This window comes from Podarcis vaucheri (assembly GCF_965113315.1).
Source record: "Podarcis vaucheri genome assembly, chromosome: 1".
In the NCBI taxonomy this organism is placed as follows: Eukaryota; Metazoa; Chordata; class Lepidosauria; order Squamata; family Lacertidae; genus Podarcis; species Podarcis vaucheri.
This window is the reverse complement of record NC_138759.1, coordinates 87,468,029-87,486,722: the sequence shown is the minus strand read 5'-3', so window position 1 is coordinate 87,486,722 and position 18,694 is coordinate 87,468,029. Positions and strand designations below refer to the sequence as shown.

General features: G+C 49.3%; 1 protein-coding gene across 3 annotated transcripts; it reads left to right on the top strand.

The window, feature by feature from the left end:
• Positions 1 to 1,057: 1,057 nt before the first annotated feature.
• Positions 1,058 to 14,716, top strand: GMPPA (GDP-mannose pyrophosphorylase A). Of its 3 annotated transcripts, XM_082214429.1 has the most exons (13): positions 1,058 to 1,128; positions 1,903 to 2,000; positions 2,883 to 2,986; positions 3,683 to 3,875; positions 4,235 to 4,294; positions 4,624 to 4,754; positions 4,894 to 4,908; positions 5,304 to 5,438; positions 6,365 to 6,462; positions 8,883 to 8,929; positions 9,117 to 9,209; positions 11,493 to 11,661; positions 12,201 to 14,716. In XM_082214429.1, the coding sequence occupies exons 1-13, from the start codon at positions 1,089 to 1,091 to the stop codon at positions 12,299 to 12,301; spliced, it is 1,284 nt and encodes a 427-aa protein (XP_082070555.1). In that variant the 5' UTR covers positions 1,058 to 1,088; the 3' UTR covers positions 12,302 to 14,716. The 3 variants fall into 3 exon arrangements, with proteins under 3 accessions (XP_082070555.1, XP_082070556.1, XP_082070557.1); XM_082214430.1 differs by lacking the exon at positions 4,894 to 4,908; XM_082214431.1 differs by lacking the exon at positions 9,117 to 9,209.
• The last annotated feature ends 3,978 nt before the right edge of the window (positions 14,717 to 18,694 follow it).

The window sequence follows — 18,694 nt, the reverse complement described above, 5'->3', positions numbered from 1 at the left end:
TTGTAAAACCACAGAAAGCTTTAAGAAAAGATCCTCAATCAGCAGCCCTTTTACTGTAATTAGAAGTGCAAATCATCCTGCAAGTAAGTAAGAAGCCACACTCACCTGCCCCACACCCACTGTGTATTCCAGACCTGGCTTAAAATGTGCTTGTACTTTGCAAGCAAGGCAGGAATTTACACAAGCTCCAATAGGGTTGGCTGCCCTTAGAGCTCCCAAGTGGAGCCACTCTCTTCCGAAAGGGGTTTTTTGCAGGCTCTGACGATTGGTGGCTAATCCTTGCACTACATTAATGGTGAGGGCTGACTGCACTTACTCAAATGGAGAGAGGAAGCCGCCTACACATGCTCAGTAATCTGCATTCTCTCTAGAATCACTTCGCACGGTTCGAGCCTGCAATCTGAGAACTGATTCTTGGTTCCGCCCTCGAAGTGCCATCCCTTTTAGCCTGGGCAGGCAGAGTAGCAATTCCTGCCCTGTTTTGCAAAAACAGGCTTGGGGCAGGCTGGCGCATAGCTGTCAACCTCCCCTTTTTTGCGGGAAATTCCCTTATTTCAGCGCCGATTCCCACTGCTTCCCCGGATTGTTAGATAACCAGTAGACTGTCCCCGGGACAGGTGAGGCTGCTGATCCCTTATTTTCAAATCTGAAAGTTGACAGCTATGGGCTGGCGCAAAGTGAAGCAGCGTACGAGCCCTGTTGGAGCAGGCCAGTGGCCCATCTGTTCTCAACCTGTGGGAAGAAGCCCGAAAGCAGGACTGCTCTTCTTGGGGCAGCGAGGAAGGGACCAAAACCGCCCCACGGCTTGCAACTTCCTCCCCACCCCAAACGCCCTAGCCTTCCCGGACAGCGAAAACAGCCAATCCAGGAGGATCCGCGTCAGCGCTGCCGGCCGGCTTCTCCCGCGGCGACGCGCCGACTCGATAGCTCAAGGCCCGCCCTGCGCGGACCCGGCCAGCGGTGACGTGGCATTCTCACGTGCTCGGAAGCAGAACTCGCCGAGGAGGGGACGCAGGATCGGCGCTGCGCACGGCTGCCTCTCTCGCCGCGAGCCTTCCAGTCTTGCGCGCCCCCAGACGAAGAGGGCGATGCTGAAAGCCGTGATCCTCATCGGCGGCCCCCAAAAAGGTGAGGGCCGCCAGCAGCCCTAAAGCGGCTGGCCGAGCTTTGCTTCCCTCCCGGCTCGGTGCACCTGCCCATCAGAGTAGACCCGCCGCCCCTCGCTTGCCCCACGTGCGGCGCCCATGGGGCTTGCGGGGTCAGGCGGAGGGACGTGGCCTGAGCCCCTGTCTCGAGGGGCGGGGGAGCCGAGTCTAAGGTCAGGGAGAGGAGAAGGGGGGGGCAGGCTTTCCTCCTGGAAGCCGGTTCCCCACATGCTGTGGGTGTGCGAGAGGGAGTTGACTATGTCGTCAGGCCTGGGAGACCTGTTTTCGAATTTCCATGCAGCTCACTGGGTGACCTTGGTCCAGTCACTTGCTAAGCTACCGCACAGGGTTGTTGTGAGGATACAATGGAGAGGGAGGGAACCATGTATGCCGCCTTGATTTCCCTGGAGGAAAGGTGGGATAGTAACTTGGTGAGGGACTGACACCCTGTGTGTGTTCAGAAGCCTGCTTGTTCCTTATCCCTTCCTGTATGTGAAGGGTGAATTCTGCCCTGCTCTCACATGAATAGGCCTTCTCTGCCCCTCCTCTGGCCCACCTGGTGTCGCTCCCATTCCTCAGCCTTGGCTTCAGTCATCTGCTGCTCTTCAGGAGCCTCAGAGTGACATTGGCTTCCCTTGTTCCTCTTCTGGTGGCAGCCATTCCTCTCAAGGCAGCCCATGATTTGCGTGTCTCCTGTCTCGTTGGTGAATTTGGTGAGCGACAGCCTACAGTTCTGTGATAACCTTTTCTCTTGCAGGGACCCGCTTCCGGCCGTTGTCCTTTGAGGTGCCCAAGCCCTTGTTCCCTGTGGCAGGAGTGCCTATGATACAGCACCACATTGAGGCGTGCACTAAGGTATGGAAGGGGAATTAAACTGATACCATGAGGGGAGGAGTTCATAAAAACACCAGAAGAGCTCGCTGGATCAGGCCAGTGGCCCATCTGGGCCTCTGTCCTCTTCTCCCAGTGGCTGACCAGATGCCTGTGAGAAGCCTGCATGATGGACATGAGCACAACAGCACTCTGCCCACCTGTGGTTCCCAGCAACTGGTATTCAGAGGCATAATGTCTCTTGACAGGAGAGGCAGAACGCAGCCATTGTGGCTGGGAGTCCTTGATGTCTTTTCCATGAATTTGACTAATCCTGCCTTAAGGTTGGTGGCTATTACTGCTTCCTGTGGGAGCAAACACCGTTGTTTAACTTTTACGATACGATAATCTTTATTGTGATGCATGAAGGACTTTTGTCTGTCTTGAATCTTCCAACATTCAGCTTCATTGGATGTCTACAAGTTTTAGTGTTAAGATATGTTACGAAATGTTTCTCTGTCCACTTTCTCCATGCTGTGCAAAATTTTCTAAACTTATTTCAATTCACCTCTTATTCGCCTTTCCTCTAAAAGAAAAAAAAAAGGTCCGTAACGCTGCAACCGTTCTTCATAGGGGAGTTGTTCCACCCCCTTGGTAATTTGTGTCATCCTTTTCTGAACCTTTTCCCACTTTAAAATATTGCTTTTGAGGTGAGCTGACCAGAACTGTACACAGCATTCCAACTGTGCTTGCACCAATAGATTTGTATAGTGGCATTGTGAAACTGACAGGGTTATTTTCAGTCCAGCATGTTGCCTTGTGCTCTAACATGCAATAAATTGAGCAAGTAAGAATATTTTAGCTCTCCTGCTCTTGGCTTCATATGCCAACCAGTGGTTGCTCCATCTTCCTTTCCCTTCTCTACAGGTGCCCAACATGAAGGAGATTCTCCTGATTGGGTTCTATCAGCCCAATGAGGCCCTCAGTCGATTCCTGGTGTCAGCCCAGCAAGAATTCAAAATACCCATCAGGTGGGTGGTCACAGTGCTGGCTCAACCGCTGGACATAATGAGGCAGCCACTTCAGGCAGCTGATGTTGGGTTGCATGAAAGGGCAGCAGATTGTTTGGGTATTTAAATGCATTGAGTATTTTTTTTCATAATAAATGCAGTGGTGGGGAGGCTTTTGCTGAGGAGGGGTGGTGCTTGTGGGGGTTTTCTGCCTCAGGTACCAAAATAATTTGCTCATACTTGGATGCTGTGCAACCAGGACTGAGGAAGAGGAAGTGAGATAGTCATTCAGTCCTCCATTTTAAACAGCAAAATGCCTTGGGCTGGTCCTGGGTAGTCAGCCAGCACTGCTAAAGAGAGAGGAAGGGGCTCCATCTTTACAACCTGCCATTCAGGTCCTGATTCTACACAGCCTTTGGAAAGGGGGGGTGTAACTCTGTTAGAGCATCTGCTTTGCATTCAGAAGATCCCAGGTTCAACCTCTTCATCTCTAGATAGGGCTGGGAGAAACTCTTGTCTGAAACCCTGGGCACTTGCTGCCAGCCAGTGTAGGCAGTATTACGATTGATGGACTAATGCCCTGACTCTACCTAAGCCAACTCCCTGGGTCCCTATGCACCTGTTGAAACAGCCAGGCGCATTTGGCCTAGTAGACCTTGGCACAAGCAATTCCTCCCCCTGCAGTGAAGGGCCTTAGCAGCCTCCCGTTTTGTGTAGGTATCTGCAGGAATATGCTGCGCTTGGCACAGGTGGCGGCATCTATCACTTCCGGGACCAGATCCTCTTGGGTAACCCTGAAGCCTTCTTTGTGCTGAACGCTGACGTCTGCTCCGAATTCCCTCTGGGCGAGATGCTCAGCTTCCACCGGCAATTTGGCAATCCGGACAGCTTCCTCATGCTGGGCACCACGGTAATGGCACAGCCCTGGCCTCTCATGCTGACAGTGCTGTGGGCTTAGAAGGAGGGCGCTGCTTGGCACAGGATTGTGGGACCTTTGGCTCTCTTGATACTTGCTGGGCTACCACTCCTGTCATCCCTGACCGCACTGATTTTGCTGGTGGGAGCTGAAATTTGGTCGCTGATGGAGAGGTCCTCTCTCCCCAGCTTTGGGAATGCAGTTCGAGGGCTAGCTGGCCTTTGTGGGGCAAAATGGTTGCCTTGCTAGGATCCCAGTCCCAGTGCTCCTGGCAACCCCTTCCTGCAAATTCTTCTCTAATCCCTCTCACCCCCGGTAATGCTCCTGTGACCATTTTTCTTTTTTGTCCCTAGGCCAACAGAAAGCAGTCTCTGAACTATGGCTGCATTGTGGCGAACACGGAGACACATGAGGTATGTGGAGGACTGGAGGGAAGACTGGGCAGCAGGCATGCTCCAGTAGAGAGCTGCTCCACCTGGGTTGAGGAACCTGCGCTTTCCAGAGGCTGTCCAACTACAACTCCCATCAGCCTTGAGTGTTCACCATGCTGGCTGAGGCTGATGGGAGTTGAAGAGCCAAAACTGTCCACAGTCTCCCCTATTCCTGTACCCCATCCAGCACAACCTTCCTGCCTGCTGTTCTCTGGAGCCTGGCTCAAGCAGAGCAATCCCCAGCACTGGATGGTGCAGTTCCCAAGACTCTTCCTTCTCCGCCCCCCCTACATGTCCCCTTCCTTCTCCAGGTCCTGCACTACGTAGAGAAGCCCAGCACTTTCGTCAGCGAGCTGATCAACTGTGGCATCTACTTGTTCACGCCGGCCATCTTCCATCACATTGGCGCTGTCTTCCAACGGAACCAGCAGGAGCTGCTTCTGTGAGTGTCTTTCTTAGCTGTTCCTTCCTGCTTCCTGGCGGCAACATCTGGTCACTTATCATCTCTCTCTCTTTCTGTTTCTCTTCCCTCTCTGTGTCTCTTCCATCTCCTCCTCGTGCCACCCCTTGCCCACATTTAGGGGCGCATGCCTTGGGTAAGTGTCCATCTCCTCCTTCCTCCTGCATTCCTCGTCTCCCAAGGGCTGTTGTGCTTCTCTGCTCCATGGGACTTGGGCACTTAGGCTTAGAACTGGCTTTTTGGCTTCCCAGGGATGGGCAAACCTCTGTTGCCCTCGGGATGTTGTTGGATGGACTCCAATTCCCAACAGGTCCAATCAGCATGGCCAAGGGCCAGAGATGATGGGAGTTGTAGTCCAGCCACCTCCAGAGTGTTTCAGGTTCCTCATCCTCAGTAGCAGAAGGATCTGCTGTTGCTGTACCTGAGTGGATGTTTTCCCTGACCTAGAGAAATGCCTTTTCTTGCTGGCCACGCATCATCTTTCCAGTGAGTCATATGCCCCCTAACCCTTTGTATGCCTTGTTTGCACAGGGAGGAGAGCACCAATGGCTGGCAACGAGCTGAAGCCATCAGGCTGGAGCAGGATGTCTTCACAGCCCTTGCTGGGCAGGGACGCCTCTTTGCCTACAAGACAGAGGGGTTCTGGAGCCAGATCAAATCCGCTGGGTAAGGGGAAGTAGAGGGAGGTACAAGCCTGGGAGTTGGTTGTAAGCCTGCCTGTGAGATAGCCAAACATTGAAACAAATTTCTCTCTCTCTGGATCTGAGCTTTTCTTACCTTTAGCAGATACCTGCATGCTTTTTTTGGCGGCGGGGGACCATAAGAATATGGTGACAATGCAAAAGCCAAAGAGAAACTCCTGAGAGTTATTTCTTATATTGGGAAATGGATGAGTTGAGGGGGGTGGGCTGACCATGGACCCTGATCATAGTCTCTCTTTCTTCCTCCATGACTGTTGTTCTGTAGTCACGAGCCCAGGGATGAGGAATTTGTGGCCTTCCAGAGGTTGCTGGAGTCCAGCTCCCATCATCCCTGAGCATTGGCCATGCTGGCTGAGGCTGATGGGCGTTTGAATAAAAAAAAATTGGGGCGGGGGCACAAGTTCTCCACCCTTGCTCTCGTATGTGTGGATCCAAACTCTATATTCCTCCCTCTTTCTCTATTCTCAAATGTTGTCCCAAAGTCTGCAGGGGGCAGGGATTCAAACTAATAAATATGTAGATCCCTGAAGCAGAACAAGTGCAATTCTAATTTCCAACAATTTAGCTTTTGAGCTTAGAATTTGTGTTTCTGTCGCATGGGTGGCCAGAGTCCAGTTTTTCAAAAGAAAGGCAAGAAAATTTGAACTCCCTGGGAAGGTGCAGAATTGGGTTTACAGGAGATACTGCCAGCTGAATGAGGCAGGATAAAAATGTCCTGTGCTCCATCCCAGGAAAAAAAGGATTCTTCTTCTTTTCATCCTAGGCTTTATTTTTTTGGGTGAGGCAGTCAGTCATTTTCCTTTGTCCTCAAGAGGATAGAGCATTCATGGACTTGATGCTACATTTGGAGGCAGGTGCCAGGTGTAATTTCTGGCTTGTTCTCTTTGCCAGGTCTGCAATCTATGCCAGTCGCCTGTATCTGAGTTGCTACAGCCAGTGCCACCCAGAAAGACTTGCCCAGAACCAACCTGGTGGACCCACCATCCGAGGTACTGGCTCCCTCGTTCCCCATATGGGAGACGAAAACCACGAATGCATGATGTTGGTAGGATGAGATAATTCTGCTTTTGTTCCACAACATAAAGGGGCCGTAGCATCTGAAAACAGGTTTGCTGGGTGGAGGCCATATCGGTGGTTCAGTTTCCAAGGGGCTTGGGTCATGCCTGCACATCGCTGGACTCCAGCTACCATCAGCCACAGCCAGCATGGCTAATGGTCAGAAATGATGGAAGTTGTAGTCCAACAGCTTCTGGATGGCACCAGGTTCAGGAAGGCTGCTCCAAAGTGTGTGATGTGCCTCCTTCCAGTGTTTATCCTTTTTGCATTGCTTTTGAAAAGGTTTACTAAATTGGGAAACATTTGCCTGTTTTTTGTGTACTTCATGCAACTGTCTTCAGCCATCATCTTCTGGTGGCTGACTTGGAGCTCTTAGACCTGGTTTCAGAGCCTGCCAGAATTATACTTGATAAAACAACATCACATCGTGCACATCGAAGGCTGTGACAAATACAAAGAACAGCAGATCAGTGCAATAATACAAAGCCAAAATTCAAAATCCTGCATCAATACATAGAGAGAGAGAGAGAGAGAGAGAGAGAGAGAGAGAGAGACATATAAGTACTCCTCCAATGACTCACCCCCCGTTGGGTTATATAGACCCATCTAAAAAAATTTGATATGTAGAACCACATCTCAAATTTTATGTTGTTGTTTTTATACTAAATGTGCTATGTGTACGGTTATTTTATTGTTTGTATAGTTATATGTTACGACAAATCAGTAAAAATTAGTAAGAAAAGAGGAGATTGCAAGGGTACAAAGGAAGGGGCTTGAATACAAATTAAACATCTGTATCTCCACAGCAATTTTATCTATCTTGCTCCTTTGTGCTTTACACTGGAATTATTAGAAAACCATCAGTTTTAGCAAGAGCACTCCTTCTCTCCCCATAATTGTGCTTGGTGAGAGTCTTCTTTAGTTTTCAAGCTGCGCAGCTTGCAGACTTAACATATAGAATAAGAGAACAAGAAGAACATACATTTAGAGAAAATTGGAAAACGTTCATTGAATATATGGGGGAAATTGTGTACACTTGAAAACGTTGGCAGCATTAAGATAAATTCAACTGTGTAAATAAGTTTTGATGGATGCAATAATGGAATACTGAATGGTTTAGTTTTTGTAAAATATGCAGGGATTTATTATATGCAAAATGAACCTTGGAAAGAGAAGAAGGGAAGTCACTGATATATTAAGGATGTTTAAATGAGTATTCTAAATTGTTAAACAGAAAATTATATATATTATATGGTCTCTCTTATTTTGTCCCAAGCTACTATGGCAAGGGACGCGGGTGGCGCTGTGGGCTAAAGCCTCAGCGCCTAGGGCTTGCCGATCGAAAGGTCGGCGGTTCGAATCCCCGCGGCGGGGTGCGCTCCCGCTGCTCGGTCCCAGCGCCTGCCAACCTAGCAGTTCGAAAGCACCCCCGGGGGCAAGTAGATAAATAGGTACCGCTTACCAGCGGGAAGGTAAACGGCGTTCCGTGTGCGGCTCTGGCTCGCCAGAGCAGCGTTGTCACGCTGGCCACGTGACCCGGAAGTGTCTCCGGACAGCGCTGGCCCCCGGCCAATAGATGTGAGATGGGCGCACAAACCCCAGAGTCTGGCAAGACTGGCCCGTTTGGGCAGGGGTACCTTTACCTTTACCTTTACTATGGCAAGGCAGCTATCTGTCTTTGAAAGGAGTCTCTTCCCATCTAGGCTGCAGTGTGTGTTAGGGTTATTTGCTTTACTGAGTCTGATGTGCACAGAGGTATTCATTGTGAAACCCGCATTGTTGTAGAAAAGCAGAATCTCTGCAGTGATGCTGTAATGGTTTCTAAGGGGTTGCTCGTGCACAAGCAGGCAACTATCTCCCTGGCTGGGTGCAAACATCTGGCTGGGTTGCCTAAGTGAACCTTTTCTGTCTGGACAGCCACTCACCCGTGGCTGACTCAGTCGCTGGCAGAATCCGTCAGTGGGCGTTTCTTAAACTTCTTCCAGCAAAGAAGCTCTTTGACGCCTAGTCTCCGCCTACCCTCTCTGCGTGAAAGCCTTCTGCGCAGGGAGGGCGTGGGCAACGGAGGACCCCTGGTCTCCCCGCTGGTCCCAGGCAAGGAGTCATGGGACCGCCTCGCCGCTTCCCCCATCTGCCCCCCTTCTCCACTGGTGCTACGCTGATTCTCTTCCCCAGAAGATGGGCTGCTTCTCGCGATCCCTGGACGCTCTCTGGAATCCCTCTGGCTTTTGCTCTCTCCCTCCGGCACTGATGGCAGTTCCCTGACAGATGCTTTCAGAGGGGTGGCAATGAATCTTCTCCATTGTGGAGTATGGAGAAGAACTAACTCTGTTGCTGCTTCTTTTCTATGCAGGGAATGTTTATATCCATCCTGCAGCCTCGGTGGATGCCAGCGCCGTGGTAAGTGTAATGGGCAAGGTGTACTCTGTGCCTGGCTCCAGCATGTGTGGGATAGATTTTAAGGAGCTGTGCATTTTGGTTTAAACTCTGGGCCCCTGAACATACCCTGGACTTAAGAGAGCATACAGATGAAGGGAGCTATTGGCCTGCGCTGGGCCACTGACCACCCTGTGCCTTTTCCCTGTAGCTAGGTCCCAATGTGTCCATCGGGAAGGGGGTGACGATTGGTGCTGGTGTGCGTGTTCGTGAGTCCATTATTCTGCATGGGGCTTCTCTCCAGGTAGGTATTGCTCCCAAGATCCAATGGGTCAAGTTCTAATGTCTTGCATCACCTTAGGGGACTACTCAGACTATTGTTCTTAGTATAACAAGTGTGTGGTTTTATGGCTCATTTGTTGCTTGGGATCAAGACACCTTTTCCACAAAGCAGAATTCAAACAGTGGTGTTTCATCACAGGGGAAAAAATAACTTCCTTTCTGCTCCAGCTGGTGCTGCCTGTTGCAGCCATGACTGTGGTTGTATGAGTGTTGCAGCCCACCCATTGGATGTTGTCTGTGACATCACTTTGATAGGGCTTCCTCCCCACTGTCCAGTTGTGCCATTTTGATTTGATTCCTCCCTCCCCGATTTTAGAGACCCACCATCCCGCCACTAAATGTAGGAGTCTGCATGAAACCGTTTAAAATGCTTGCTTAAAAGTGACAGCCAGCAACAAGATCCCTGCAGCGATGCCTAGCAATTTTAGGAACGCTTTTATTATTTTCTCCCCACCCCTCTGCAAACTGCACTTTTTACTTAATTATTTTGGCACTGTGTGTAGGCTCAGCCCACCATCACCCATGTTTTACACAATGGTAGGATCGTTGTACTACTGCTGCCGGATTGGGGTTGGCACTTTGTAGCTCTAATCCAGGGATGGGGAATCTGTGGTCATCCAGATGTTTTCAGGAACGCCATCAGCCTCAGCCAGCATGACCAGTGGTCAGGGATGGCAGGAATCGTCATTGGAGAACACCTGGAGGGCCTCGGAAGTCACATCTCTGATCAGAGGCAGAGGCTGTTTTTGGCTTTGGACAGCTCTTGCTTTTCTTCTTGTTGTTTTGCTAATGCCCTGCAGGTGGCACTAGTGCACTGCAAAGTCTGGTATTCCCCTGCCCGGTCTGGCCCCCACTTACGGAGGTAATTTCATTTATGTATTATCAACGAAGACATACAAATGCAGCTGAAGCTGTGGATTCATGAGAAATGTAAAAGATTTGTAAAAATCTGTGGTTCTGCATCATTTATAAAAAAAAATTTAGCGGGGCTATTAAGAATTTAGGAGGGGAAATTATTGATGCCCTATATCCTCCCCCTATATTTTCTTGGTATGTCCCAGCTCTAAAAGCACCCAGCATCTTGAGGGCTGCAGAAGTCCTGACTGAAATTCTGAAGAGGGGTTGCTAGTCAGACAATAGCTGGATCAGTGGCCTGATGTCATACAAGGCAGCTTCTTCCATACATTTCCCATTAAATGTGCAGTACAACCCTAAGCATGAAATATGTCCTGCTGAATTGAATCGGATTTACTCCTTCGTTAAGGGCCAGAGTAGATGAGAAGTTAAGTGTGTGTTTGGATTTATCATGTGCTTAAAAAAAAGAAAATGAAACTATCCATGGGAAGGGGGTGTCATAATGGTTATTGGCATTGTGGCAGGCAGGGAAGTGGAGTTCAGCTCTTTCCCCCCCCTGCTGTGGCCATGATGAAAAAACCCACTCTTCCACAGCTGCTCTTTGCACTGGGATGGAAAGCGGGGCAGTTTGGGAGGTGCCATTTCCATCACGACCGCAGCAGGGGGGTGGAGAAGGTCAAACTCTCCCTCTGTCTCAATAAACTCTGTTTTTAAAAAGTGCACATTAAATGCAGAGATGCATTTAACACCGCTTCTAATTTGGCCCTGTATTTCGGAGAGCAGTTTTGATAGTGCTCCTCCACACATGCCTCCAGTAATCCTTGTTTAACAGCTCTACAAAGTTCCTGAATAAATAGAGGAGTTGTTTGTTCCTGTAGAAAATCAATTGAGCCAGTAGTTGGGGTTGTTAAAAGTGGAAAGGAAAGTTTGATGTGTGTCTGGTAAAAGCTACACTTCAGATTTCCCCACAGTGATCTCCACTTCTCTTTTAAGTGTTTTATAAGCACCATTTACGTCCTGGACTGTCTGAAGGATTAACACCAGTCTTAGTAGCATCCATGGCAAGATTGCTGGATCCCAGGGTGATGCCACCTGCAGCACACGAGGAATGCAGGGACTGTATTAGAGCGGTTGGCTTCTCCTTTAAGTAGGAAATGGTGAGGGACAGGAAGAAAAAGCCAGAATTGTACAGGCTCCTTTGTCCTCTCACTTAAAGGAGAAGCTCCTGCTCTCCTTCATCTGACGTCACGGGTGGGTGTGATTTGGGGGACAGTGGCCTTGTGGCCCAAATGGGAACCCTTGGCAGGTCAGGATTGACCCAAGGGCTGGTGGACCCCCCCCCTCCCCATGTTAGTGCCTCAGTTCTTTCTTTCCTATCCCCCTTTCCCAGGACCATACATGTGTGCTGAACAGCATTGTGGGCTGGGATAGCACCATTGGACGCTGGGCTCGTGTAGAGGGTACTCCCAGCGACCCCAACCCTAATGATCCCTACGCAAAGATCGACAGCGAGACTCTCTTTCGGGATGGCCGCCTCACCCCATCCATCACCATTCTGGGTAAGCGTCTGCCCACTTTAAACTCTCTTCTTTCCCCTGTACCTCCCTGCAATAATAATAATAATAATAATTAATAATAATAATAATAATTTATACCCTGCTCATCTGGCTGAGTTTCCCCAGCCACTCTGGGTGGCTCCCAATCGAGTGTTAAAAACAATACAGCATTAAATATTAAAAACTTCCCTAAACAGGGCTGCCTTCAGATGTCTTTTAAAGATAGGATAGCTGCTTATTTCCTTCACATCTGGTGGGAGGGTGTTCCACAGGGCAGGCGCCACTACCAAGAAGGCCCTCTGTCTGGTTCACTGTAACCTCACTTCTCGCAATGAGGGAACCGCCAGAAGGCCCTCGGAGCTGGATCTCAGTGTCCGGGCTGAACGATGGGGGTGGAGACGCTCCTTCAGGTATACAGGACCTGAAAGAAGAATACTCAAAAGCAGAAGAATACTCTCTTTCGCTTCTCTCTTTTGTGTTGGCTGCATTTCCCCTCTCACCCACCCACTTGCTGATGCCTCTTGCTGCTCCCTCCTCAACAGGCTGCAACGTGACCATCCCTGCCGAAGTTGTCATCCTCAACTCCATTGTTCTGCCCCACAAGGAACTGAGCCGCAGCTTCAAGAATCAAATCATTCTCTGAATGGGGCAGGCAGGAGGGGAACCTCCAGTTGCCCCCAGGTGGCGGAACAGAGGGAAACCTCGGACAGCGCTGCCCCCACCCTCAAGCCATGGCCTCTCTTTGGACGTAGCATGGGTCACAACGGACTTCCCTCCAGGTCTGTTCATGGAAGTGGCAGGATGGGGGATGCGAGCTTCCCTCTTGGGCTGCTGCTGCTGCTGCCATGTCAGGTGGCTTGCCTACTCCTTCTTCAGCTGCCGCAGAACCTTTCCTGGAAGCAGGAGGCCGCCTCATCCCGAGGCCGCAGTGCTGCCTTGCTGCCAAAGGCACGTGACAAGGAAAGGATGTGTGGATATTCTGGGGAGCCTTTATTAAACCTGAGGGCTGCATTCTCTCATGCACAGTCTTACGGAGGCCGTATGCCAATGGGTGGGGTGCTAGAGCCCAAAGTGGGTGGGGCAACAGAGTCTTGCCTTTTGTACTCCAGCCACGCAGTAAGAGGTTTTCATATACACACACCTGCCTTTACCAAGGCAAGGAATAGGCAACATCGCAGTCAAAGGACCTATTCCACCAGGCAAATGTGCTGGTGGAGAGGGCAGAGCAGGGCTGGTGTGCTGTGGGAAGAGTCCCAAGGAGGTGGCTAGAGAGACCTGGAGGGTTCCCTACCCCTGGCCTAGGCCACTGAAGGACCCAGGGGTACACCTGCATGCCGCTTGGGCCTCGGATGCATTCGTTCAGCACCCCACATTTCCACTAGCTGCAGTGCATTCTTCCTGATTCCCCTTAGTACAGTGGTACCTCGAGTTACGTACACTTCAGGTTACATAAGCTTCAGGTTACAGACTCCGCTAACCCAGAAATAGTGCTTCAGGTTAAGAACTTTGCTTCAGGATGAGAACAAATCGTGCTCCGGCGGCATGGCAGCAGCAGGAGGCCCCATTAGCTAAAGTGGTGCTTCAGGTTAAGAACAGTTTCAGGTTAAGAATGGACCTCCAGAACGAATTAAGTACTTAACCTGAGGTACCACAGTATGGCAGTGTGTGTCTGTGTGTATCATTTTCCTGCTTGTGCACAAAGGCAGCAAACTGGGATTGTGGGGATCTGCCACGGAGACATGCTCTAATCTGTTTGCCAAGCAGCTGCCCCATAGTATGTGCACATAGCCTCATGTTTCTTCCAGAAACTGGATGGTGGCGCCTAGAAGCAGTTTGAGTGGGCAGCAGCGTGGTGGGGGCAGAGGGCCGGGAGGACAAACTTACTGCATAGCTTAACCTCTGCTGTAAACTGAAGCTTTGATTTTAAAGCTCCAAGACGAATGAGTAGATATTGGTTGAGGGATCAACTGCAGCTTGTTAGAGTGAGTGCATGTTGAGGAAAGTGCTTGAGTCTGTTAGTTTTTAAGTTAATGGGAACAGCTTTCCACAAGGGCTGGAACAAGAGCCTGCATTGAGCAAGGGGCTCTGGAGATCAGATGCAACAGGGACTCTGGCACATGCAAGCTCCCACACTGCTGTTGCGGTTCATTTGCCCTCAGGCTTTACCTTTCCATCTGCAAGGGCTGAGGTTTCAAGGAGACGGGTTGTCTCTTGCAGAGGTGAAGAACTGGCAGCCCCCGGGTGATGCTGGACTTGATCTCTCATCACCTCTAACCCTGGGTCTTGCTGGCAAAGAGTAATGGGAGCTGGAATCCAACAACAGTTGGAGGGTCAAATGTTCCTCTATTGATACAAAGTGCCCTGATCTGATTAGGTTCTGCTAACCTGTTTTCCTTGCCTTAATGGCAGGATTCCAACTTGGGGCCTGGGTGTTGGGGGATGCACTAAGCTGTACCTAAGGGAGGTGAAAACGCTGCTCCTGATATAATTCAGCACCAGAGAGGAGGGTTATGTGTTTACATTCTTGCTGTTCGTGAAGCACTTTGAGAACATGTTGGAACATGGATGTATCAATGTAAACAGCTATGGAGGATGTGCAGTTTCCAAAGCAACTCACAGCAAGTTTCCTTTCCAAGGTCTAAAGACTGGCTAAGGTCTGCTGCCTCTCTCCCATGCCAAGTTCAGGAATTAGGACCCTACAGTGAATTGGTAAAAGCATCAGAGGAAACAGCTGACCCAACTCCAGCAGGTAGTGGGGTAGGGGTGAGGGTTATTTGAAACAGGATCTATTGCCTCTCTGCGCTTGCATCCATCTTAACATTGCAAAGGACATATTCTGTGGCTGCAGATCCCTTTCTAATTTGTATTTCTCCTGCCCCCATCAGATTGTGATCTGGGTAAAATTCATACTAATAAAGGCATTAGCAATTCAGCATTTTGTTGCTGTCTGGGTGGGGGGGGGGACTGGCTGCATTGGTGTGCCTATTTTATCTGCTTGTTTTTTACTTGCAGCTTCTCCCATTAAAAAAATGAAATAAAGAGATCATATTTAAATGTATATATTAATTATTCTTGACCTGCAGCTTTCTGTAAAGTAGGAGGAGTGGATTGTGAGGATGAAGAAGAAGAGGAGGAGGAGGATTGTAAAATGTGTTGCATACTGCCAAGATTCAAAGTGCAGGTGTTGTTCAAAAACAGCATCCTTGGCTGGGCTGAGGGACGGGTCCAGGCCCCCCTTTCTCTGAGATGTGTCCTGCATGTCAGGCAGCTTGTTCCGTCCAGTGGAACCACCCTGGCTTCTGTTTCTTGGTAATGCTAGAAAGAGATGGAAAGTTGGTTGCTTTTATATATACATGCAGCAGATACTATTTCAGGAACAGAATCAGACATGCAAGAGAAATGCTAGACTACCTCCCAACTCCGCAAAAAAATCGAGAGAGAGAATGTCAGTAAGTAAACGGAGTAAAGATTTGTGTAATTAGACCTTTTTATAACACAGGTTGTAAAGTCCCCAATCAAAGGCTCCTGCAAAAGGTTAAGTAGTCGTGGCATAAGCAGAGACATCCTTTTGTAGATTAGCAAGTGGCTGAGTGATAGGAAATAGCAGGTAGGCATAAATGGTCAATTTGCACAGTGGAAAGAGAGAAACCGCAGGGAGCCTCAAGGATCTATAATGGGGCCGGTGCTTTTTAACATATTCATTAATGAGTTGGAAAAGGGATTGAACGGGAAAGCAGCAAAATTTGCAGATGATAAATTATTCAAGGTAGTTAAATCTAAAGCAGATTGTAAGGAGTTCCACGGGGATCTTATAGCAGTGGGAGAGTTGGGTAATGAAATGCAGTGTTGATAAGTGCAACAAAGTACATTTGGGAGAAAATAGCCTCAGCTTTACATACTTGACTCGCTAAGAGTACAGAATTCCATTTAAAGACAACAGTCAAGCCGACTGGCACTAGGCATGCCAAGTGGCAAGTCTGTGGCTGGCTCCAGAAGGCAGCAAGGGAGGACATTTGCCAGGGCCCCAAGACCAACAGGAGGCCCCTGAGGAAGCTGGACAGACCCTTCAAACAAAAGCACTGCTCAGTTTTTGCTCTCAGTTTTTGGAGTGGACAACAGCAACTGCTGAGCTCTTGGCTGGCTTTTCTGCCACCTCTGGTCATGATGAAGAGGATCCACCCTGAGCTGGGCTGGGGGAAGGAACACAGGCTCCCAGAATCCTGGAGCCCGGCCAGCTCACTATTTTAACATTACAAAGGTACAGAAAAAGCAACCGTGTGGGTCCTGTGTGAATTATGGAAGTCAAGATATATACCAGGAATAGCTAACCCATGACCCCCCCAATCTCCCATCATTCCTGACTATTAGCCATAGTGGTTGGGGCTGAGGAAAGTTGTAGTCCAACAATGTCTGAGAGGGTCACAGCTTCCACAGCACAGATAATATGTGGCACAGAGGCCTGCTGTCGGTCCACCTCCCCTGCCATCCTGGCCCAATGCTGTGTTGACTAGAGTAGGCCTGTTCTGCTTGCGACCAACCAAGGCAAACTTAGCTCACCTGGCATTGTACTGTGGCACACTCAGAAATTTAAGGAGAGGCTGGATGGCCATCTTTCAGGGCTGCTATAGTTCCAAGATTCCTGATCTGCTCAGAGGGTTGATCTAATCCCCCTTTCCAACTCAAATGCTTTGATTCTGAATTCAGGTGCTCAGCAACCAGCTTTGCTTTTGCAGACTCAGGAAGGCAACCAAAACAGGAAATTCCGTGAGCCTCTGGTAGACGTTCAGCTTGGTGGGTCGCAAGTTGCACAGGACTGGACTAGCATCAAAACTACGCCAAAGATTATGTAGCTTTGATTTCTGGCACGGTTTCCAAAAATGCCTTCCTGCCACCGCTTTCCAGTAATGACTGTGCTTTGAGATGGGACCTGCCCGTGCCTGGGTGAGAGCTTCATCTTGTAAACTGCTCTGAACTTTATAATGAGAGGAACCGGGTGCAATTTTTAAAAAGTCAGTAGTTAATCATGGTTGTGGGTAAGGTGGACAGGATTGTGACTTTGAACCGCAGTCTTCAAAAATATTTTGACCTTCCTGCCGCATTCACAGGCCCCCTTTTTGTGGGCTGCCAAGTTATTTGTGTGTGCATATCTGACTTTGTCAAGCCAGTATTGCCAGTGTTTCTATGCCTATTCAGAGGCTGTTGTTGTTGTTGTTTAGTCGTGTCTGACTCTTCATGACCCCATGGACCGAGCACGCCAGGCACTCCTGTCTTCCACTGCCTCCCGCAGTTTGGTCAAACTCATGTTGGTAGCTTCAAGAACACTGTCCAACCATCTTGTCCTCTGTTGTCCCCTTCTCCTTGTGCCCCCCCATCTTTCCCAACATCAGGGTCTTTTCCAGGGAGTCTTCTCTTCTCATGAGGTAGCCAAAGTCTTGGAGCCTCAGCTTCACGATCTGTCCTTCCAGTGAGCACTCAGGGCTGATTTCCTTAAGAATGAAGAGGTTTGATCTTCTTGCAGTCCATGGGACTCTCAAGAGTCTCCTCCAGCACCATAATTCAAAAGCATCAATTCTTCGGTGATCAGCCTTCTTTATGGTCCAGCTCTGAGGCTAGAGTTGCTCAAATAGTGTCTCGTGACTTGTTGTCATGTTTAAGTAAATCTAAATTAAAAGCTGGAGGTGGGATTCCCATAGCAAAGGGGATGTTTTTTCCATGTCAAATTCAAAGCAGCTTTTAAGAATTCTGCCTCTTGGGAAGATAATATGGTGAAAATGGCAAGATTTGGAAAGAGGATGGCTGTGTTGGGGAAGGATTAGGACTAAAGGGCAAGACCAGAGTCTTCCAGTAGAGGGCACTATATGGATGAGTACAGAGGCATTGCTTGGGGAAGGTAGACCGGGCTCTTGATGGGGGTCTGCATGGAATAGGAGCTGCAGTGCCCAGCAGGCTGAACCATTTATTTCCTCCTTTGCTGAACTTAAGATACAGTATTGGTTTTCTGCTTGTGCAAAGGGTGGAGCTGAGGGTGGGAGCAGTGGAGGAGAAATGCAGCCCGGAAATCACATTAGATGTGCAAGAATCCATTAGTCCAGCTCTGAGTCTGTGCCTGGCTCCTGGTACCATCGTCATGCTGGGAGCTGAGTGCTGTAATGTGATTTGCTGGTGCGTGACTGAATTGCCTTGCTGTGGCCTGAGAAGCTGCTGGAGATGGTTTGCAGGCAGAAATTCAATAGGTGAAGCTTTCCTCATTGCTGCTTCTCTGTGCCAGCAAAGATTGCGCTCTTGAATTCCTTTCTCTTGTGCAAATGTTAAAAGCACTGAGCGCTTTCGGTAAAAAGGCTGCAGGAGTCATGCTCAGAAAACTGCAATGACCGTTCATGTGAACTGCGTTTTGTTTGTGAATTTCTCCCTGCCACAAAATGGGAGAAGGAATGTTGCCCTCAGTCTGGAAAAGGTCCTCTAAACAGCAAGGGGTGTATGGGAACAAGAAGAAAGAAGGCCCTTCGGCCTAAGATGCTCCCCAACCTGTGAATCCTGATAAAATTTTTGCTGCCCCTTCAACCTGCACCTTAATTTGAGCCTGATCTTGTTCCCAAATCATGTGCCCTTGCTCAAAGGGGTTGTTTTCGCGACCTCTGACAAAGAGCTCCAGGCAAAATTAGGGCTTAAGCAACACAAGTCCCAACAGGCTTTGCCTTTATGGCTAGGTTACCAGATTTTTTTCAGTGAATCTGGGGACACTTTTGAACTTCAACTGATTTTGTATGGGGACTGATTTGTAAATCCGGGGTCTGTCCCCGGGAAACGGGGACGTGTGGTAACCTTACTTTATGGTTAGCTTGTTCCTAGCTATCTGCTCCTTGCCCCCTTAGGCTCAGTGCTAGCTCTGGGCTGGATTTGGGCTTCCAGGATTGCTGCACACCAGCAGAGGGCGCCGCCACCATAGCAAGCTTTTTTGCTGCCAATTTGCTAAACATTGGATTTCCTGTTGAGTATTGAATTTTACTTACACACTCGCCTGGCACAACCGCCCTGC

Excerpts from the sequence above, each read along its gene's own strand:
- GMPPA (XM_082214429.1), top strand. The coding sequence starts at position 1,089 with ATGCTGAAAGCCGTGATCCTCATCGGCGGCCCCCAAAAAG. Across the intron at positions 2,001-2,882 it reads ACATTGAGGCGTGCACTAAG|GTGCCCAACATGAAGGAGAT; the intron begins GTATGGAAGGGG and ends CCTTCTCTACAG. Across the intron at positions 6,463-8,882 it reads TGGTGGACCCACCATCCGAG|GGAATGTTTATATCCATCCT; the intron begins GTACTGGCTCCC and ends TTTTCTATGCAG.